This window comes from Furipterus horrens, unplaced genomic scaffold, assembly GCF_987537825.1.
Source record: "Furipterus horrens unplaced genomic scaffold, mFurHor1.1.pri manual_scaffold_4, whole genome shotgun sequence".
In the NCBI taxonomy this organism is placed as follows: domain Eukaryota; kingdom Metazoa; phylum Chordata; class Mammalia; order Chiroptera; family Furipteridae; genus Furipterus; species Furipterus horrens.
The window spans coordinates 174,509,321-174,531,947 of NW_028327174.1; the positions used below are offsets into that span (position 1 = coordinate 174,509,321).

The window sequence follows — 22,627 nt, forward strand, 5'->3', positions numbered from 1 at the left end:
CCCCATCACCATGGGGAGTTCCAATTTTCACTTAAAGGAGTGACAAATGTGTAGAAACAGTACAGAATCTGAGGCATGATTAAGTGTAATTGACAGGAACTGTGGTGACCAGAACTGTCAGAGGCTTGCTGAATAGTTGCCCATTTCCTTATAGTGGAGTAACCTTCCCCCAGCTAACCAGAGGAGTTACCTTTATCCCAAGTGGAGAAATAACAAGCCTTAATTAGACGCATGTCTTTGCAGAGAAGGGAAAGCCAAAGGAAGCTTCTGAACTCTTGAGTATAGTTGACCCTTGAACAGCATGGGTTTGAACCACACAGGTCCACTTAAATGTGGATTTTATTCAATAATTATACAGACAGCCCTCTGTATCCCCAGATTTGACCAACTAACCGCAGTTGGGGGTCTGCGGATACAGAGGACCTACTGTATGTACTGTTCTGTGCCACTTTATATAAGGGACTTGAGCATTGCAGATTTCGGTTATCCGTAGGGGTTCTGGAACAAACCCACTGCAGATATTGAAGGACAGTGAAGTTTTGGGGCAGTCAAAAATTATACTCAGCCCTGGCTGGTGTGGCTCAGTGGATTAAGCACCAGCCTGTGAACCAAAGGGATACCAGTTTGATTCCCAGTCAGGGCACGTGCCTGGGTTGTGGACCAGGTTCCCAGTTGGGAGCGTGGAAGAGGCAACCACACATTGGTGTTTCTCTCCCTCTCTTTCTCCCTCCCTTCCCCTTTCTCTAAAATAAATTAATAAACAAATCTTTTTTTTTAAATTATACTCAGATTTTTGACTGTGGAAAGGAGACGGGGTCGGTAGTGCTATGCCTCCCCTAACCATCTTGTTGTTCAAAGGTCAACTAGTAGGAAATATGACTCCCATTCTTATGAGTCAGTCACTCTCAGACTTCACCTCTGAGTGTCAGGAACTCCACTGGCAGCCTTTGAGAGTTTACGGAGTACATGAGATCAAAGCGAGAGAGAGAGAAAGTTTAAGAAGTTTTGCCACATCTTCACTCAAGACTGCAAGTGCACAAAGAATTGTAGAAGGGCTCGTTGATAGAAGAAAAAACACATTCAAAACTACTTACTGACTAATGATGCAGAAAATGTTATGAATAAGTACCCCTTTCTTGATTTATTACTTTAATTATCTGACATTCTATAGACCCCCATTAGTGGATTTTTTTTTTTTTTTTTTGGCTTAGATTTCAATTTTCTGTCTCATGCTGAAAGCTATTTATCATAATAATCAGTAAAATTCAAAACCTTTTAGCAGTATTTATAAAATTCATTTACTGGGTTCAGCCCTTGGAGAATGACAAAGAAGGTGCATTAGTACGTGTGCCGAAGTGTTTTATGCAGAATTATCTGCCCATAAGAATGATTAAAAGTTCTTTAGAATATTTGGAGCCCGTTCGATATTTAAAATTTTTTTTTAAAGTTCTTACCAATGCTGTGACTGGAAGCTGGGACTGGCTGGTTGGGTGGCTGCTGTACTTTTGTCCGGATGATCCTGTGGGCAGGGAGAAAAATGTAATGACTATTTACTGTAATAGAAAAGATATCTCAACTAACTCTGCACAGACAACCAGAAAACCCATATCAGACTGGATCACAGGTTGAGCTGGGGAAGAGGGAAGGGGAGATTATAAACCCAGGTTAGAAGTCAGGGGGTTGGAAGAATGATAGACTAGTCCCAACTCAGCCCCTACCTCCCTGGGTATCTTTGGGTAATTTGCACCCTTATCTGGGCCTCAAGTGCCTGTTGTATAGAAAAGCAAGATGTGCTAATATTATGAAGGCATCCCTTTCTCAGGAATAGCTCCAATTCCATAAATTCACTGAGTGACATTAAGGAGTTCCTTCCTTTCCCTGGACCTCAGCCTCTGGTCTGTGCAATGAAGGGACAGGCCAAGGTGACCTCTCCCCTGGATGCCCTCAGGCTCTTGTTTCTCTGTCTTAGCCACAGGAGTAACATCCCACCCATCAAAAGAGGGTGTATGAGTGGCTCTGAAACTAAAAAGGGTTAAAGTACTGCCAAGAGAGGTTTGGCTTGGCTTTGCTAAGAGAAGTCTGCAAAAACTTCATGGAAAAGCTGCTACTCAGGGCTGGGAGCCAGGGGTATCCTGCTTGTCTTTCCAGGGACTGTCTCTTTCTCTCTCTCTGTCTTACTCTCTCTGTCTTACTCTCTCTCTCTCTCTCTCTCTCTCTCTCTCTCTCTCTCTCTCTCTCTCTCTCTCTCTCTCATGGAAAAGCCCAGTGTATAAAAGGGATAATCACAGTGCTGTCCTCCCTTTGCCACCTGGCACCTCTGACCTCTGACATCCTTATGCAGAACCTTGGGCTCTGGGAAGCTTATTTTGCAAATTTCCAGCTGGGACAATGCATGGGGCCTCCATGAGACCCTAAGCCCCGTGCATCAACCAGGGCCAAGACAGAAAGTTCCTCTGGGCTCTGCAAAGAAAGTTCCTTCCCTGGCATTTGGGAGAAGGGTGGATGGTAATGAAATGTTCAGCTTCTTTGGGAAAAGTTCTTTTCAAGCCTCCAACTATTCTCTTTTAAAAGAACATTTGTTAGTTTTGCCTAATCATAAAAGTACTTTGCGCTCACTGTGGACTATTTGGACAATAACTTTAAAGAAGACATCTAAAACCACACTGTGGTGTACAGCTGACCCTTGGACAACATGGGTTTCAACTGCATGTGTCCTCTTACTCGCAAATTTTTTCAACAGCTATACAATCAACCCTCGGTATCTCCATTTTGCATCCACAGATTCAACCAACTGCCAATCGAAAAAAGGATTTTCAATCTGAGGTTGGGAATCCACAGGTGTAGAGAGCGAACTCTTGCATTGCTCTACACGATTTTATATAAGGGACTTGAGCGTTCAGGATTTTGGTATCCGTGGAAGTCCTGGAACCAATCTCCTGTGGACACCGAGGACAACTATATTAAGTTTTTAGGCAATTAGAAGTTATATATAGATTTTTGTCTGCTCAGGGGTCAGCATCATAATTCCTGCATTGTTTAGGGGTCAACTGTATTTCTTAACTGCTAGCATTCCTGTGCATATTTGGAAATACCCATTTTTTCCTAACAGAGGCAAGATTAAACCGTGTATCCAGTTTTGTGTCCTGCTCTTTTTATTTAACATTATAGAAAAAAGCTTTTTCACATTCCAGGCCATTATTTCTGGAAGTTCATTTCTAGCTGCAAATGTAGGGGGAAGGACAGAAACGGCAGGTGCCTCCACTTAACCTCCCCGAGCTGTTGCCCTCTGTGATCTCACGGCTCAGCACTGGGCACCGAGGCATCCTCGGCTGGTAGCCCGGACTAAACGTTGCTATTCACACCACAGCCCAACCACAGGCCGGCTGCAGCCCGGGCCACATGAGCCTCCATAGCCTACAGCCCTTTTCTGACAAGTCAGCGTTAGCACTGCCTCAAATACATTCAGAGTGTTTGTTTGTTTTGTTTTCTTCAATATTTAAACCACTTATTTTCACTAAGCAAACTTGCAGCATATTGACAAATACCTGGGTATGAGGTGGTCTTTTTGGTCCCCTGGAATTAAGCTAGCACTGGATCTAATCTTCGCATTTTTGTCTAGGTCAGCTTCTATGTGTGTGTGTGTGTGTGTGTGCACGCATGTGTGTAAAGAGACAGCCCTATGTGAACATATGAATATACTAGATGGAAATATGGTTTATCTATAAACAAATATATGGTAAAATATATCATAACTATTTCCCATTGAAGTCCAGCATAAAGTCCTAATGGCATTGGCTGGCCATTAAATTTGTACACAAGCAAAGCAAAGAAAATCATGGTTTCCTTCTTTTTCTTTTAAAATATGTATAAGTCATTTGTAAGACATTATCAATTGTTATAAATCATCGAGAGGCAGCTGCAGCACAATGATTAAGTATACAGGTTCCAGAACCAGACTGGAATTTAAATCCCAGTCTCGCCATTTGCCAGGTGCAAGACTTTGGATAAATTACTTAACCCCTCTATACCTCAGTTTCTTCATCTGTAAAACGGAACCAAGCTTCATTCCTACCTCAAAAGGTTATTATGAGGATTAAGTTAATAAATAAGTGCTTAGAGCAGAGGCTGCTACACAGTTAAGTGTTCAACAAATGTTAGCTGGTATTGTCAGTAGTATCTTCATAAAGATTAATGACCAGCTTCAATCTTAAAAGGTTCATAGTTTCAAAAATGCTTTAAAAACACATGGGATCCCCTTGGAAGCTGGGGAGGTGGATCAGGTAAGCCATCCCCACAGCCGGCTGTAAGGCTGCAATGGGGCTGTCCTCTGTGGGCAAGACCCGAATTGTAGAAAACCCTCCAAAGCTGTCCTGAGGGGTAGAAGGTGTGCCCATCTGCTTTCAGCGGCTGCCAAGAAAAGGACAAAGAGCGTCATCTCCACTGAGAAAAAATAACAGTGGCAACAACAAGACTAATTGAATCATAGCAATTCTAAAAAAATTAAAAAAATAAAAATAACAAGCAACATCAAGGCTTGTCACAATAAGAGCCACCCTCAGGACCTTTGTTAAACAAGAGACAGTGAGGGCTAATTGGCAGCTCATACTGAAAGGTACAGCCTTTACTTTGCTGAGCATGAGCATAATCCTGGGTAACCTGTGAACATCTTACAACACGGGGTCCAAGAGAGAAGAGAGCCCAGAAATCAGCTGGCTCCAAGGAGTGAGAAAACTAAGATCCAGAGTGCTCAAGCGACTTGCCCCGGATCACATCACACAGCAAGTCATCTCTGAAACCTATACACTTTCTTTTTTTTGAGTCACATTCAAAGGAAGTGGTCCTTCTGCTAAATACTTGCTGTATGAAGCATAAAACCCATGTGGAGTCAAAATCCATTTAGAATCTGAGGATTAAAAGCCCGAGGAACTTTAAATATCACAGGCATTTGTAAGGATAGCATTTCAACATCACCCCTACTCTTTTGAAAGGCTAGGTCTTCTCACCACCGCCACCCCCCCCCACACACACACACAAAACTACATCAGAGAAAGTCATGACACCTTAAAAAAGGAAACGGGGAAATAGAACTGAAGAAACATCCATGTCTACCTCATTGATCAAACTACCATTGGTACTGTAAAAATATTGGGTCTTCAGTTGTGCTAAGAATCCAAAAGCCAGGGGTCCACTGGGCCAGGTTGGGAGAGGGCCCACAGGTGACATCCAGGCCTGTGACCGAAGTGGAGAAGAAAGAGGGAATGGGTAAGCAGTCTCAGAAGGCTTGCTGCCCAAGTTAGGATTAAGTGCAGGCTTTACGAACTGTCATCCTCAAGTCACATCTCCCACTGGACAATTTTTGTTTGATCTGCACAGTATATTTATTTTTTATTTGAATTAGTTGCCAATGTTTCTAAGTTAGGAGCTCTTACCTATAAATACATGGATTTCTAGCTTCTTCTGAAAAACAAACAGAACTCCTGGTGATTCTGGCTCCACATTCTCACATGGCAACAATCAGTTGGTGTTAACGGAGCTGCCCCTCTAAACTGGGAATGCCACTCCCCACCATGTGGCCCCTGATTCAGAGCCACAGGACTGGAATAGAAGAAGGCTCCATTTCTCCTAACGTTTGGGCCAGCTCTGGGACAGTCTGCGCCCCCTGACACTCAGGCTGAATTCTAAGACGCCATCCTGCAGACCGTGCAGCAGCTGAGCCTGTGTTTGTCCTTAAGAAGCCGCAGCAACATGATAGCTTGTGTTCCAGGAACTCTCCCATAAACCTGGCAGAACTGGTTCAGTGCTGTTTAACCCCGTGCCAGTCACAGTTCCCCAGGCTGGTCTCCCAGGAGACAGAGAGAAAGCACACACTTCTAGGGGTGGACAGTGAAGATGACCCTGCGGCCACCAGAAGAGCTAAAAGTCCAGCCACCACTCCCTCCTTAGCTGTTTGAAGTATGGGAACAGAGAGAAGTTGCCTCCAAGGGAGGCAGGGGTTGGGAGAGGGAGGACCCTTTTACACAAAGACATTTGCGAGACCAGCTCCTTAGAAGCTGTATCCATTTGAGTGCAGTGGGAGCTTTGCCTTGATATAGAAAGTAAAACTATGCCGGGATGGCTCAGGCTTTCTTGTGGGAGAGAGGACAGAATGCAGCAACAGGAGATTGTTCCACACTTAATTTGCATTGCAGGGTCGATTGATTGTTAAAAACACCAGAGAGCTCTCACTGAAGAATGTGGTGAGGAGCCAGGGAGTGCTCCTTGAGAAGAGCCCCCAGTGAGAACCACAAGAGAGAGCCACGGTGGCAGAGGAAGCCTGCATACAGGCAGAAAACAAGCAGGCTGCCAGGCTGGGAAAGAAGGAATGACTGTTTTACTCCTCGTTTCTCTTCTCACAGATCCTCAGCTCTGTCACTGGCAAAGTCCTACAGGGCAGTGGTGGGAAGAGACAAACCCTCCTCTTACCATCAGGGGACCCAGGCCCTATTCCCTTCTCCATGTCAAAATCATTGTTCCTCTGCACGCCCCTTCTGGGCCTCAGTTTTTATACCTGTCACAGGATAGATTTAGGTTTGGAGGGTTGTAGAAGACCACAGATGTAAAAGCACCTTAGAGGCACAGCCAGCTGGGTCACCAGTGTGGATTAGTACACCCAGGAGGCCCCTGAGACTGGCCATGGCCCCAGCAACCAGCAGTCAGAGCCCCAAGCCATGCACAGCACAGCTCTAGGCATAAAGCATCAGCTGATCCACGATATCCCCAAACACTCACTCAAGTACCCCCTTCATAGCTTTTGCCACGTCTGTAATCACTGTTCTCTATTTCGTATGTTTCCTTCAAATAACTTACTTCTTGACTTTAATAGATAATATTCATTCTTTACTATAAATGGGGCGGGGGGAGTTCATGAAGTTCACACTCATTGGTTTGGTGTGCTCGTTACATGTTTCTAAAATACATTCAAACCAATTCATCACAAGACCACTTTCCTCCTTGTGTTACAAAGGATGGAAGCTGGAGCCCTGCAACTCAGTTATGCTTGTCCTACAAGGCATTTTTTCATGGAAATTAGTTGCCACCGTTTAAAAATAGAGGTATTTCATATACACAAGCTTACGTACAGACATGCACATACAAGTCCTAGTTTCTAGCTTCTCTTTAAGAATGGGAAAGAAGGCTGGCAAACACTGAGCCCACATTCCTGGCGGCACTCAACTGGAGCTGAGGAGCAACTGCCCTTTCCATGGGCTTATCCTGTCTAGTTTGCCACAGACCCAGTGTTTCCCTATCAGCTTACTCCTGCCCTGCTTCACTTGTTGCATTATCTGTCTGGCTTGTAAAGGCGCTAGAGTTTGGGACCCCCACAAGCAACCTAGTTACTTTTTGATCCACACATTTCATGTATACCCTACACTGGGACATCTTTAGGCCCCCAAAGCCTGACCACGGGTTTGCGGAGGTTCCTCTGAGCAGCAGGCTGACTGCTGCTCCTTCGTTGCTCTGGGCACTATGTGCCTCATTCCATGTTTGGGCTTTTGGAGACCCAGAAAAAACATCATGTTGCTTTGTGTCATAGAAATCCTACAACAAGCCAAAAGCAGGGAACTCACAAAGCACATTGGAACCCATCGTAATCCAAAAAAGGACAGGAGTTAGTCTTCGTGAGCCCACCACAATAGTTGTCATTTTGTACATAATTCAGGCTGTCCAGACATCTACGTGCATGCCAGAACCCCAGCCTGGACAAGCAGCCCCTCCAGAACAGAGACTAAGAGACTGTGTTCCCCATTCCCCTCTCTATTCTCAGCACCTTGCATGATGCCAGGGCCAAGGTAAAGGTTTACTGAAAAAAGGAAAACAAGCTAATGGTTTATGAAATACCAGGATTCAAAACGTCATCACATATTCACACAGTGATTCTGTGCACTGGAGTCACTACAGAAGGAATAACTGTCAGAATCAGAGGAAATCTCAGAAACATTCTCATATGAGCACTCTTTCTGGTGGGTGTGAGGGGTTCCCTAGCCCAGACAGGCTCTGCACTGGCAAGGGTAGCGCATGACCCTGAAGAAATGGGAACTGCTCAAATTTTCAGTCTGCCGCTTTCTTTTTTTTTTTTTTTTCTTTTATTTTCTTTCTTTCTTTCTATTTTTTTTTGTGTGGAGTTTATAGAACAATCATTTCTGTTTATCTCACAACTTCACCCCTGACTCTGTGGGTTTAAGTAGAATTGAGACTATACCACTTGACAGTGGAAAACTAACTTTCAGAAATTTATTTTTAAAGCTCTGAGAGCTCTGTTAGATGTATCCTGGATCAGACAGGAGAAGAGAAGGAGCCACTGTGGCTCCTAGGAAGGTCCAGAGCCTGGCACTCATGGTGTCTCTCTGGTTCCTTCTGTCCAAGATTTGGGACAGCCGGGGAGAGGGCAAGTCCCTAACTCCACAGCATCTTTGCACCCGGAAGAACATTACTCTTGGAGGTCACAGACTCACATTGGAACCATCCAGGGCCATAGACTCAAAGAGAGGAAGAGCTCTGTCCAAGTCACACTCTGAGTTTGTGGCAGATCTGAGACAAGGAGCTAAATCTCCTAACTCGAAATCAGGGCTCCGTTTCCTGCACTCAAGGACTCAATCTCTCTGCCCCAACTGGATGATGGATATTTTCCTCCTGGGAAGTTCTGAAATGGGCCAGTGCTCAGACCTGGAGTCTGAGCTTGCAAGAAAGTGACATCTGAAGGTCTAATCAGAACAATTCACTTTCAAGTGCTCCACACACACAGAGTAGGGTAGCAGAGAGAGTGATAGAAATCCCTCTAGACTCAGAAGACTCTCAAGCAACCACAGTGCTGGCATGGCCTCCTTTCCCTGGGGCTAGAACGCCTGTCCACTTTGGAGAGAAAAGAATGGCAATAGAGAGACCCATCTGGCCCCACAAGCATCTCTCCAGTCAGATGGCCCCTAAGGGGCCTTGGTGAAAGGAAAGACCAGATCTTCAGAAAACACACCCTTCCAGGATCGCCCACTCCACCCAGATCCCTAGCTACTGCCATTCCACACACACTCCCCCCGTCCGCACAGGCAGCGGTCCTCTTACCTGTTGATGGAACTGACGCTGGGCACCGTGTCATTGTCACACACTCGCTCTGACAGCAGCCGGTCCCTGATCTCCCAGGCAAACATAGTGGGGTTCTGGCGTTTATACTCAGCTATTTTCTCCACCACTTTGGGTGTGGCGACCTTTGGTTTGGATCCTCCAATTACCCCAGGCTTGATGCTCCCCGTCTCATAATACCTAGGACCAAGGAGAAAGGAGCTTAGCCATGAGGAACCAGCAAAAATGGATTAGGGCAACAAAAAAAACAGGCTACTCTGTCCAGAAAAGGTTCAGATCTGCGCTGTCCAATAATATAGCCACTGGCCATATGTGGCTTCTAAACATTTGAAATATGGTTCATTGGTACATGCTATAAACTTAATACACACCAGATTTTCAAAACTTAGTACAAGAAATGTAAAATATCCCGTTAATAATTTTTATATTGCTCATACGTTGAAATGATGTGGGGTTAAATAAAATATATAATTAAAATTAATCGTACTTTTTTTCATTTTTAAATGTGTTATTAGAAAAATTCCAATTTCCTATGTGACATTATATTTCTATTGAACAGTATTGGTCAGGATACTATGCATTCATTTATTCCTTCAGATCTATCTACCATTTTACAGTTTACAGAACACTCTCAAGTCAGTTTTCCCATTTGATCCCCACAACTGTACTAAAGCACATAAACATTTTGAGTGAATAAATAAATAAATGAATGGGTCCCCACCTACAGTATAAAACAGAGATCCATAGAGGAGAAATGCCTTGCTCATAGTCCGAAAAACCCACTGGCCAAACCAGGACCGTGGCCCAGCCTCCTGAGCTCCAATTTCCCCAGAGAGTGGCTTATATACCTTTAAGCTGCCAGCCCTCCCATCCCCTAGCAGATTTTCATCTGTCTTCTGTAAAACTGTCCCTTAAAATGCAACTTATTTTTCCATAAATAAAAACAAACAAAAACAATAACCCCAGTGTAAAATTAAAGGGAGTGTTGGATTTTCAGAATTATCTAGAAATGTAAGTCAAAACCCAAGCAATCAAAAAAACTATTCACAGCAGCTCTTCCAGGGACCTCCCCTGAGGTAAATCACTGTTTCTAAGGGCATTTCCATGCTATCAGCTCTTCCTCGTTAACGCAAATAGGATGTCAGGGCTTTACAGAAAACCGAGACCAGGGAGAAGAGTGCCATGAAAGATCATTTCAGGGTGACAAAACGACTTGATTCCTTTTCGGAATCTGAGCCTTCCCTGGATGTCTCTCTCAACATTCACAGAGGAATTCTTGACTTCCTCTTGCAAAGGAGATTATCTTGCAGCTGCAATTTCTTTTTAGCCAGAAAGATGTTTTAGAAATGACGGGTAATTTTCAAACCTAGCAAGAGTTTATAATTGGTAAAAGGAAGAAGTGATCTTTTCGTGAGATGGGTAGGAAACATCACCCAGAACAACGACAAGTTACAATTTAAAGAGATGTTGAAATTCTCAGCCTGGGTAAGTCTGGTTAGGGCCAAGTTAGTGAATAGTCTAGAAACAGATGAGATAATTTGGGAGCAGTGATGTGGAATTGGAAATTCTATTTTTCATTGACAAGAATGAGTCATGTACAAATTTAGACCATAAGGCAAAACTCAACCTATCCTCCTTCTTTCTGTAATTGCTGGAAAATTGTTATTAGTCATAAAAGGGTTTTTAGAAACCTCTAAGAAAATACTCTTTTTGCCAGAAGACTAGAAAAGTATCTAAATCAAGGCACACAGCAATCTCTGTAGCTTCCAATTATCCCTTCAATTTTACAATGAAAAGTCATTTGTTAATATCAACACAGCAACCTATTATTTAGGCACAGGGCTCTAAGTTTACAGAGCTCTTCCTTGAATTACCTCGATCCTCACACCAATCCTGAGAGGCCAGTAAGGTCTTACAGAAAGGAAAACCAATAATCAGAAGACTAAGTGACTTGCTCAGCTCCCTACGGGAAGTCAGGAGCAGCCCCAGCTTTTAAACCTGACTCTGAATGTGGAGTTCCTCCTACTAGGGCACACTGCTGCTTTGGTTGTAAGAATTTTAATAATAATAATAATAATAATAATAATAATCCTTTGCAATTGTAGAAAGCTTTACTGTTTATCAAGAATTATAACATGCATTTTTTTCTTTCATTCACGCAATAGTTGAGTGCCTGCTGGGACAGGTACTGTCCTGGGGCACGGGTCACAGACACACAGACAACCTTGTGCTGGATACTCAACATGTTAGTTGAGAGCAGCTGCAATATTCAGGCAGCAACTCTGTAAAGGTGGCGGATGAAGTCCCCCCACCCCCAGCACTTGTCCTGCGTGCATGGCTGGGGTGGCAGTCCTTGGCTCTCCACCTATCCCACCTGAGCAGTGCCAGCCACAGGAGACTATGCTCTTGACACGGCAAGTCTCTGTCTTCCTTTTGACTGACACATGGGCCAGGCACTTAGAAGGCAACTCTAATACTCCAAGAAACCCCAACTGGCAACTGTGTCAAGTGAGGATTCAAACTAAAAAACCTCCCTTCCATCTCAGCAAAACAGTCACACATTTCTTTGGCTCACACACAACAGGCAAACAGCAGCCATCAACACACAGTGCAGTTCAGTGCAAAGGGCATTAGTTTGGGAGCAAAGAGGTGTAGATGCTAGTCAGTAGCTCTGACACTAACTCGCTGTGTGACCTTGGCCAACTCACTTAGTCTCTCTGGGCCTCAGTTATCCCATTTGTATAATAAGGGGAAGATGTTGGCCCTGCCTGCCGTGCAGTGCTCTTGTGAAGACAAAAATGCAGAATGATTAAGAAAAACTCTGTAAAACATAAAGAGCATGTGTTGGCAGATTAAAATCCTTTGAGTGTTTATTACTATGTAACATACCACCCAATTCCAAATGGCCTGAACCTCCCAGACAGGCTGTAGTGAAAGAAGGCAAGAGCCAGTCTTTCTGGATGGATTTAAATGGGCCTCACATGCGAACAGGCTGTGCTTCTCAAGCTTCTCTGGAGCCTTGAACCCTGTGAACTGAATGCCCACACTCCTGGCAGACCGCCACCTTCTTGGGATGATGGAGGTCTCTGCCAGCCCTGGGGACTCTGCCTGCCTTGCCATACAGTCTCTGAAAATGACGGCCACCACACACCATAAGCTCTCTACAATCTGTCACCCTGTATGAGCCCATCAAATTCTGCAGTGACAAAAAAAAAAAAAAAAAAAAAAAAAAAAAAATCAGTGGATGGAACAGCCCCAGTTCAGAAATTCCCAGTCACACTGTTTTAGGGCTGAACTTGTTTCTTAAAAGGCAGTTCTAATTAGAGTGACATTTTGTCCACTGTGGTTCTTAGTTATGAAAATAATGAGCTATGAAATTCCAATTTATTGTTGACAACTTAAACGGCCAGGCACCGGAGCGGCGTGTAACTTCCGAGTGCCACTCTACCTAGTGACAAATCTATTCTGGGTCATGGGAGGCTGCCGGCTGAGCCTGGGAAGATCCCTATCCCCTTCAGTCTCCAGGGGAGATCTGGAGGGCTCCCAGGCACCAGAATATGAGGACCTGGCACCTAGACATTGCCTCTGAGAATGGCTCAGTATCTTGCCCTGAGAAGATTTCAAATAGCAAGCAAAATGTCGGCTCAGCAAAGATGTTTCAGCAAAAACAAAGGAAGGGCCTTCTCACTCACTCTCTCTCTCTCTCTCTCTCTCCATACAATGAAGAGGCTTCCCCAGAAGATGTCTAAGATCCATTCGGCTCTCAGAGTCTGATGCTGAGATAGTCTAAAATATGTCCTTTCTTTAGCTCTATTTCTGTCTTCATTTCTCTATTTCTCTTTTTTTCTTTTTTAAATCAATCATTCTCTTTTTCTCTTTCTCTTTTCTCTATCTCCTTTCCTCTATTTTCTTTTCTGATTCTCCATCCAAGAAAACCACCATCTAACAAGAACACCACACTGGTGTGCTGCCTTCCTCCTTGAACTCTGCCTGGGGCTCCTTTGCTGCTGAGTACTAAACAGGAGTGGAGCCCACAGCCTCCATGGCTGAGCTGACCCAAGCTAGGCAGGGGAATGGGGAATAAACACAAGGATCAAGGTTCCTAAAGAGGCTGCCAGACCTCTGGCCCTGAAACTTCTTCTTTGGCCTTTAGCAAGGCTCCCCAAGGTTAAAAACTGTCGTTCCCTTCCATCTAAGAGAATTTCTTGAATTCCAGAAGATGGAAGGGAAAGAGCAAGCAGAAAGTCACGAAATCACTGACATACTTCAAAATATTTCCTATTCAGGCATCTGTTCTCAAACCATGATGCCAGCTACAGGACAAAGGTTGTTCTCTGACCCGGGGAGAGAAATCCTGTGAGAGAACATTGAACAGTTAAAACCCAGGACTGCTCCTGGCTGCCAGGGCAGATCTCTAACAATTTCACACGCCTGGAAACAAACCTGTGGCTTTGATTTTGGGGTATGGTGAGATGCACACGGTCTGAGAATCCTTAAATCCTCTTCTCCACCCAGGTACTGACTGGCTGGCTGGGCCTGGGTCAGCCACTTTGCCTTTCTAGGTTTGTTTCCTCATCTCAAAACTGCTTCCCTCACTGGATTCAATGGGAATGAGGAAGGCTGTACAGCCCTCTTGGGAGAATCAGCATTGTTAGCATTTTGCTTGCAGCAAATCGCTGGGTCAAGTGGCAACTTGCAAATGTCAAACTTGAGAGTTAGTGTTTGTTTGGATTTTTTCCCCCTCTAATTTAATATATACTCATGATGCCTGCCTGTCACAAGAAGGAAACAAAACATAGAAGGAAAATACTGGATGGAGCCCAACATGAGGTTGATGATAACTCCAAACTGAAAAACACAGCTGACTTTATAAAATGGAATGCGCTTTTTGGAAACATTAAAATGAAACATTGAACTCGGGTCATTTTGGTGATTTTAACTTGTGGATTTCCCACCCAGCCCTGCTCAGACCCTGGTCTCACCTAAGATGTGCAGGGGAAATTCTCAAGAACCTCTTACCCTTGGGTTCTTGGAATAATTAACCACACTTTCAGAAAACATGTCACCCCTCCTGACTGAGTCCTCGTCCCTCGTTATTGGGGTTTTCCAAGACCATTTTGAACGGAATAGCCTCGAAAGGGCTTTGCAGACTCTAAAGTGCTGTGCGTGTGGGTGAAATGCCACAGTGATTTTCACTGTGACACTGGCACACTGGACAGCTGCTGGGTCATTTTCAGGTCGTTATCTGAAAAATCAAGGGAAGTCTGGAGCTTCTGCCTTTACCTGCCAAGGATTTTGCTGACACAACCGTGGCTGACCCGAAGCTGCCTGGAGATGTCGCAGGGCCTGACACCTTGATGAGCAAGTTCCACTATTCTTTGGCGGACTACATCCGGGAGTGGCCGTCCATTCACAAAAACCCCCCCAAGCTGATTCACTCCTCCATGTCCTGAAACAGATCAGAAACAGAAAGCAAGGGAACGGGTAGTTAGAACCAGTCACACAGAAGGTGAAACGCTGTAGCGAATGCCCAGAGCCCCTCAGATAGAAATGGCTACAGAATGGATGTTTTGAGCCGAGAGTCTGATCATACAGACTACATCAACACCTCAGATTGCTTTGTAAAACTAACCTTAACCTCTGTCAGTCTTCAGCCAATCGATTGGGCTCTCGAGAACAAGCATCTCCATATGATTTTTCTTTATTTTAGTTACTAGCATTTTTCTTGTCATTCTTTAACAATGGAATATGTGAAGACCTCAGTCTATACCAGGGACACAACTTATTACATACGTGATGCTGAGATCGAAGAAAAAGCTTCGGGAAAAAATACATTTTAAAATACATCAACTTTAAAGAGATTTTTAAAAGTGAATCTATCCCTTTAACAAATATCTTCAAAGTGAAAAGGACTACCCCAATAAACCCAGATCTCATGAAAAAAAAAAATGCTTTTTTAGATCAGCAATCTGATTAAAGGCTACGTACTTTTTAAATTTTTTAAATAGTATCTGCATGGTACTGAGACAAAACCCAACCACAGCCTTGATAAAAGCACTTTCTTTAAGAAGGTGAGTCCCACACCACAATAAAGCTGGAAAAAACAAAAAACTCAAAAGATGAGGCTGATGTGCAGATTTGACCACTGTACCCTCTCAAAGCACACAAAAGAAATGGATCGGAGGACCATATTCCACTCTATTGCACTAGGATTTGCTATAAAGGAGTTTTCTTAAAATTTTTGGAGTGTTTTGCAATTGACAAGAGCTATAAGTTGGTTCAGGGGAAATAAAAAAGCCGAAGAAGGCTTCTGCATCCCAGGTTTTACAAAGGCTCAGAGACAAATTTTAAGTAAAAAGGACCTGGGAAAGACTCTCCTCTGCCCAATAAGCTTCCTTCTCTTACATCCAGGTCCATCTGGAGGGAAACAGAGATAGAAGCCACTGAAGAGCTAAACCAGTAAACACAAGGGGTAGCAACAGTATTGACCTTATAGCTATTAATCAGCCACTGACATCACTGATGACTGTCAAAAGCCAAAAGCCAAGTTCAAGCATTTACCAATGCTGATGGCAGCTCAGAGGCTGGGAGGGGGGTGATAATCTACACTGGGACTTGCCTGGGACTAGACTGCACCACAGAAGCCAGGGCACCTCAGAGGTCACACATACATATACACACGTACACACACTCCAACTTAAAGCATAAAATAGCCACCTCATCTCAGCTCTCCACCTTCTCCCCAGCTCTCAAGTACTGTCCAGGTTCATGTACATTTGAAATGGATGAGGAAAAGGTACCCATAACATAACTTATTTCCTAAAACCTTCCAAACCAATTAATGAAGTTTCCCAGGAGAGTCTGAGTTGAATGTATCCCCAAATTTCCAATAGCAGGGCGATTTCAAGGAAAAACACAATTTTATAGATAACAACAGTACTTAATTCTAGTTCTAAGTAATAAGTGAGCATTAACTGGTTTTGATTGTTCGACAACACTCAAGGCATAAGAAAAGGAAAACCATCCCAAACAAGATTTTGCAATTTAGAAACATGACTGCATAGTTCACCTAAAACTGAAAGGCTGTAGCCACGCCTGGCCAAGGGCCTTAAGAAGGCTTTGTTCTGGCATTGGGAATACCTAATAAAAAAACATTGTATGGCTCTTTCAAGAACAAGCTGGATTTAAGAAGAAAGTAAATTCAAAATTGGTACAAGCTCATCTGAAAGGACTAAAAGGAAGTTAAAGCATCCAGTACACTTTTGAGATAAACTGTTAGTCCAGGCATTGTAGCCCATCTGCAATAGCCTGTTCCCTGTATCACTGACAATTTAAACTTTCTGCTCAAAACATAACGTCAACCTTCAGAGGACTCAAATTTCAAGAGCAGTCCTATAGGACATCTGTGAGTTTTGGGAACCATTTGTATCATGGACATTCTGGGTGACAGCAAGCCCCTAAACCCTATACTCTTGCCCACATAGACTAGGCTACCAGTACTCCTCCAGAGCTGAAACCAGACCCAGAGTGACCTGGGAGCCCCCTAGAACGGCCCCCAAATCCACCTGGCCCTCTCTGCCTCAGTCACAGTCCTATCCAATAAAGCATTTTGAGGCTGGAAGGGAGGTGATTTGCAACTGTGATCTGAGAGAGCAATGTCTGCCACTTAGCCTGAGATTAAAAAGAAGCAAAACTAGATGTCTGAGAGAGGGGAGGTACAACAGGGAAAGAAAAGACGGAAAAGAAAGTGAGGTGTAAGGGGAAGCCTGCAAAGAGTGCAACTAAATGAGACAGCAAGAACAGAGACTAGACTGGAAGGGAAGCCTCAAGTTAGAAAGGCAGAGGAGGGAAGAAAGGAATGGATGAGCCAGAACAGGTAAAGAAGAGAAAGGTGCGTGTGGTGTACAGAGGAAGGCAAGGAGATCAGGTGAGAAAATGGAGGCAGCCCAGTAAGGAGGAAACTGGAGGTCTGGGGACTTCTGTGCAGGGGGACCTTTGTTTTACAGACCCCCAGCTTCAGCCCTGCATCTCCTCAGAGAACACAAGTCCAGCCTCCACTTCCTGTGGACTGCAGCTGGGTAACGGTTTTTTTCCCCGTGGGGGGAATTTGGGGAGGTGGAGGGAAGGACACAGACTCAGCAACACTTTTCAGAGCCCAATAGAATTTACAGAGAGACTGACACAAAGATAGATGGAAACAAATTAAGGCAAAGACCAGGAAACAGACACACAGATACCAGGGAAACAGCCCTGCCCCCACAGGACGGACAGAAAAGGGTTTAGGGGGTGAGCAGCGGAGGGAGAAAGGTTGAATTGCAGATGCCCCTGGGGTCTTTGTGGCTCTGGTCTGGAAGGGCCAGCCTCCACAGATGCTCCTCAGGCCCTGATAAGAACATGCTGCCCACATGGCTGGGCATAGGATCTTAGAGGGAGGGTCTCTGCTCAGTCACAGATTGAACTCCAGGGAGGGTCTCTGCTCAGTCGCAGATTGAACTCCAGGGCTTTCAGGGTCATTGGAATTTTTTCCTAGTGGCACCCAAGAGGATGAACGAAGGGACACAGGGAAGAGCAGGGATGAAATTGCATTAATGGACTCTCTAAGTGACAGACAGGTGCTGACACACATTGCCAGTCGGGTCATAGATACAGATACAGTTAAATCAGTCACAGCACCTTGCACATGTGTGAACCCACCCAGACAGTCCACTCTCATCTTTCTGGAATCCTTGAAGACCTAAGAACCAGCTCCAGGTTTGCCCATGTGAACTCCCTGTCAGTCCTTTTGTCTCTCTGACCTCAATATCATACTACATAAAATGGGTGTAACTAAAGGTTTAGACAATTCTCAGGTAGGAGACTGGTATAAAAGTGCTTTATAAATGGTAGCCATACCTGAGGGAGGGAAACATCTGGGGAGGGAAGCAGGAGACATTGTGCTGAAGACAGTGATGAGTCTGGAATAGGGGGTAGGGGCGGGGGAACTCAGAAGCCCATTTCCTGCCAGTGCCTGCTCCCTGTCCCTCACAGAAAGCTGTCCTGTCCCATCAGGGGCAGGGAAAGAGGGGAACAAAACTGACCAGCGCCAAGAGGGGTGATGAGGAGGTGAGACTTGGTCTGAGACCCTACTACCCTAGCAACCTCTAAGGGATCTACTGTGCACCCAACTCCCCGCCTCTGATCACGAACAAATTGAGGCCCCATAGCGGGCCTACATTATGCAAGGAAATAGCTTTGGATGTCCTGAACCAAGGGCACTTCCAGAGAAGCCAGTTCTAGAAGCTAGGCTGGCTGGGACCCAGCCCCCACCATGCTGCCCAGAGGTTGAAAATGGGAGGAGGGAGCCCTTCCCAAGGAGGGGGCAGATGTAGGCCCGGACAAAAAGGGACAGAGACACAGTCATTAGCGGTGGGCTAACAGCACCTGTAAGTAGCTGTCTTCTCCATCCTCATGCACAGCTGGGAGACCACCGGGTCTGACGCTATCTCCCCAAGGGCTTGTGCAAGACCTCTGGGGCGCCCATCTGCGCAAAAGGAAGCAGTGAGGGTCTGTTGATTCCTCCCCCACCGTGAGAAGAGTAGCGCAGGATCCAGCCCTCCCCATTTTGTCCCTTAATCGCTCTTTAGCTGAGCTGAGAGCTTGCCTACCTCTCAGAGTATTGACCCCAACTCGTCTGTTTTCTAGCTAACTGTACGAGATCAGAGCCTCCCCCGAGTTTAGCTCAAGTGTGCGCAGGAGCCGGCTGCGGGGGCACTGGGGTCACCACGGACTGTAAACCTTTTTTGGCAAAGGCTTCAAACGAGGAATCGTTCGGGCTGGGACCGGAGCAAGCGGCTTTTCTGCACAAACCTCCCCACAGCTTGGGTGGATTACCTCTGACTCGGGAAATTGACACAAAGAGAAACTGACCGGCGGGCAGTCAGCCCCGACCGCCTAGATCAGCATTTCTCTGCCTCCTAGGCCATTTGGTTCTCCGAGTAAAAAAGGACAAATTCGCCTTCTCTCTAGCCGGGTCTCTGTTGCCTTTGTTAAATAGGGGACTCATGGCTGGTAAGCAGGATCCTGGGCTGTCTGAAAGGCTGTCTGGGGTGGGGGGGGGCTCCCAGCCAGGGAGCGACCCCTATGACCTGCGGCAGGTGGGGACCCAAGCTGGGCACCCGGCTGGATGCCGCCAAAGCCTGGCGCCTTGTTCCGACCCAGCTCTACAGCGCGCAGAGGGGAAACGCGATTCGTTCCACTTGGTATTTCCTTGAAATCTCCGAATCTAATCCGGCGCTAACTCGCTGTGAGAGGAACGCTCATCTCACAGGAGGCTGTGCTAAAGTGTGAACTGGCAGATCCGGGTGGGTCAGGCAGTCTGTCCCTGTCGGCGTCGCTCGCGCTCAAAATGACCCTTCCCGTCTCCTACACACGCGGCGTCTTTCCGAAGGTGGGGGCGCCTTTGTGGTGACTAATTGGCTGCTTCTTCTTGATTTTTTTTTTTAAGGGTAGAACCCATCATAAGGCAAGCGTCCTGCAGAGAAGGACTTGATGGTGTCTTTAAGGGTCTGTGTATGAACTGGAGGCTTCTAAGCAGAAACTCAGCTCAGGGACCTCTACTTGGTTGATTTTTCAAATCCCACTCCTCAACTCCAGAACGCCTTGGAAGCTCTGGACACGGTGTCTCATTTATCTTTCAGCCTCGTCCTTCATACATAGAAGCAAACAGCACTGGCTGGGGCCCCACTTTCCCTCCAACCCCTTGTCTTGATCAACCCCACTGTTGAATAAGGCGCTATCGGGGCTTGGGTATGGGGCGCTGTCTGAGACTCAGACTGACCTTTCGCTAGAACTTCGCGCCCTCCAACTAGTCCAGTCGGAGCTCTCTCCAGATCCCAGCCTGGCTTCTCCCAGCACGCTGAAATGTTGCTGCCAGAGCCTCCAAAAGACTGCAGGAAAGGCTGCAGCTCTCTGCCTACGTTACGAGTTGGTGGAGGCGGGATTCCCGGTGCCAGGTGCACTGGGCCCAGGCGACCAGGCACTTTGTTCCACATCCCTGCCTGAGAACCCTAAACTTTGCAAACTTGACTGCACGTCTGCAGAAGTCATGGGTCCTACCGGCCTTAGTGCGTGCCCTGCAGTCCGGCACCCCCAACCCCGTCCCGGCCGGAGAGTGAGAGAAGCGAGCTCGCCGCCTACTTACTATGCATGGATGCAAACGGGTCGTGCTTACAGTGTATTTCCATCGGGGCGCTCCAGACTGCAGGCCGACCCACGCCGCCGCCTCCCAGCGCCAAGGGGCTGCCCAGCTCGGCTAAGGAGTTGCGCCGCCAGGCCAGGCACCTTGCGAGCTGGGCTCAGAAAACACTGCTGGAGCTTCGGGGTTTCTCTCAGAGCCGCCCTGCCGGAGATCGCCGAGATCGGCGCCTACGGGCAGGAAAACGCGCTAGTACAGTCCGGTTGAATGCAGGGCGCCCAACTCCTGGTGGCTTCCCTCTTGGGCTGGCTCAGGCGGCGGCTCCGGACATGGCTCGGGGTAGCTGCTGCCAAGGCGCTTGCAGCCTCGGGGGCATAGCGTAGGGGCCCGCTTCCGGGACGGCAAGGCCCCCCTGGCCTCCAATAGGAGCAGCTTTGAGGAGGCCTGCAGGACACCAGCCCTTGGCTTTACTCAGTGGGCGGCGAGGCCCACGGGCTGCCAGGCTGGTTCCGCGGCCTCGCTACCTCTGCAGTCTTTACTTCTCGGTCTCCACCGGATCCTCTTTCTCTCTGCTTCTCTGAGTCTCTGACACTCGGACTTGCTGCTTCAGCCTCTTTTTACCCGGCTCTCAGACGTCTCGGACGAAGTTGCAAAGAACTTCCTCTCTGGCGGTGCTGGGGTTCAGGCGGGTCCGCAGACGTTTCCGCCACGGATGTTGGGGCTGAGATACCGGAGTCCCCCGAAGCTTGTAGCTTTCATACCCTGGGAGCAGCTGCCTTCAAAGTTCCCGCGGCTTCCGCTGCTCCCCCATCGCTGGGACCAGGAAAAGGGACAACAGCGATAGTCTTCTCCTTGCATGAGTATCTGCTTCACGCCCACCAACTCTTGGAGCCCCGCCGCCCTCTCTCGGAGGTCTGGTTCTACTGTCTTTCAGTTGCCTCTTCCGGGACGGCCGCCGTGCTTCCCCCAGACGTGGAGGGAGGGACAGAGGAGAGAGAAGAAGGTCCCCTCCACCAAGGCCGCCGGGACTACTGGTGCTGAAATGAAGCCACCGTTGGCTTTGCCCGCGCGGCCGCCGCGGGCGCTAGCCCTCCGCCTGCTCGGCGCGCACAGTGCGCCACCGCGCCACCCCGGAGCCGCTTTCAGGACCCGCTGCGTGTGGACAGCGCCGCCCGGGGCTCAGCCTCCCTCCGGGCGGGGGCGGGGGCGGGGGCGGGTGTTTACATGCCAATCACGCTTCATCAAGCCAATCATAGCAGTGGCAGCCGGCCCTGGCCCGAGACACCGCCCCATTGGCTGAGCAACCGGCGGACTCCGCCTAATTAGCGGATACCTGGGCAATGGGAGAGAATGGGAGGCGGGGCCCGGGCGGCGGCGCCACGTTCATTGACAAACCCGCGGCGCGAAGGCGTAGTGAAGCAAGGGTGGAGGGAGGGGTGAGGGGATCCACCTAGTGCCTGGAGAGTCCCGCAGCACATCCCGAGAGAGCCTGGGCTATCCGCTGCGGCGATGGGACCCTGGGATGCCCTGAAGGATTGAGGACAGCGAATGCCGGGATGGGGAGTGAAGGTGGGGGAAACAGTCTCCAGAAAACACACACACAACGAATGTTGGAGAAAGACAAGAAGCGTAACAGAGAACGGACTTTCAATCTAAGTGCCATCGCTCTCGCGATGGACTGGTAGTGTGCACATCTGCCCCGTTCTCAGTTTCTTCATCTGTAAAATGGGCAGAGTTGGCTCATTTAGTCTTTTAATGAAGGCTACTTCCAGTGGAAACATTTCCTAAGTGTATCAAACTCCTGCTAAGCCGCCGCCTCTTTGTCCACCCCTCTCCTTTTACTCCAGGGTCCCCAATTCTGAGATAACCGAGAGGCAGAGATATTGAGGCGAAAGAAATCTCACATTCCTTTAAAGTTGGTTATTAGGGTGCTTCTGGGATAAGGAGGCTATCCGATGCCTGAACACCTCCTTCCAGCCTCAGGAAAGGAGCTGCCAGACGCTTTGGGGGCTAGTGATTCGTGGAGCGGGAGGCTTCTTCTCCACAGGGGCAATTCCGCATCCGGTGCAAGGCCTCTTGGGAACTGAATGAACCCAGTCCTGCCCAGTGCTAATGAAGGTCCCTGAAGCGGGCGAGTGGGGGGTGGGCCGGCGCATTCTATCTGCAAGGGCCGTACCAAACCACGCCAGTCGTGCTACCATGCTGCAGCTTTCAGCTGCTGAGAAAACCTGACCTTCCCTCTCCTGGGGAATTTCTTGTTGCTTTTAAGACAAAATGGGTGGAATTTATAACAAAACTCTCCTGGTCCAGAAGGGCAGGTCTTTGACCAACGAGTCTGTT

The 22,627-nt window shown here is 47.2% G+C and overlaps 1 protein-coding gene across 3 annotated transcripts in view; it reads right to left on the reverse strand.

Moving 5' to 3' along the window:
• PAX5 (paired box 5) overlaps window positions 1–22,627 on the reverse strand; it is a 159,749-nt gene that overhangs the window by 131,459 nt on the left and 5,663 nt on the right. The window contains exons 1-4 of one of the 3 annotated variants that reach the window (XM_090274427.1): window positions 20,294–20,821; window positions 14,398–14,563; window positions 9,097–9,294; window positions 1,455–1,519 (exon numbers count right to left, since the gene is read on the reverse strand). In XM_090274427.1, the coding sequence (XP_090130553.1) occupies window positions 1,455–1,519; window positions 9,097–9,294; window positions 14,398–14,563; window positions 20,294–20,336 (472 nt within the window). In that variant the 5' untranslated portion in view covers window positions 20,337–20,821. Of the gene's footprint in view, window positions 1–1,454; window positions 1,520–9,096; window positions 9,295–14,397; window positions 14,564–19,930; window positions 20,208–20,293; window positions 20,822–22,627 lie in introns of those variants that run through there. The other 2 variants (XM_090274428.1, XM_090274426.1) reach the window with 2 other exon arrangements.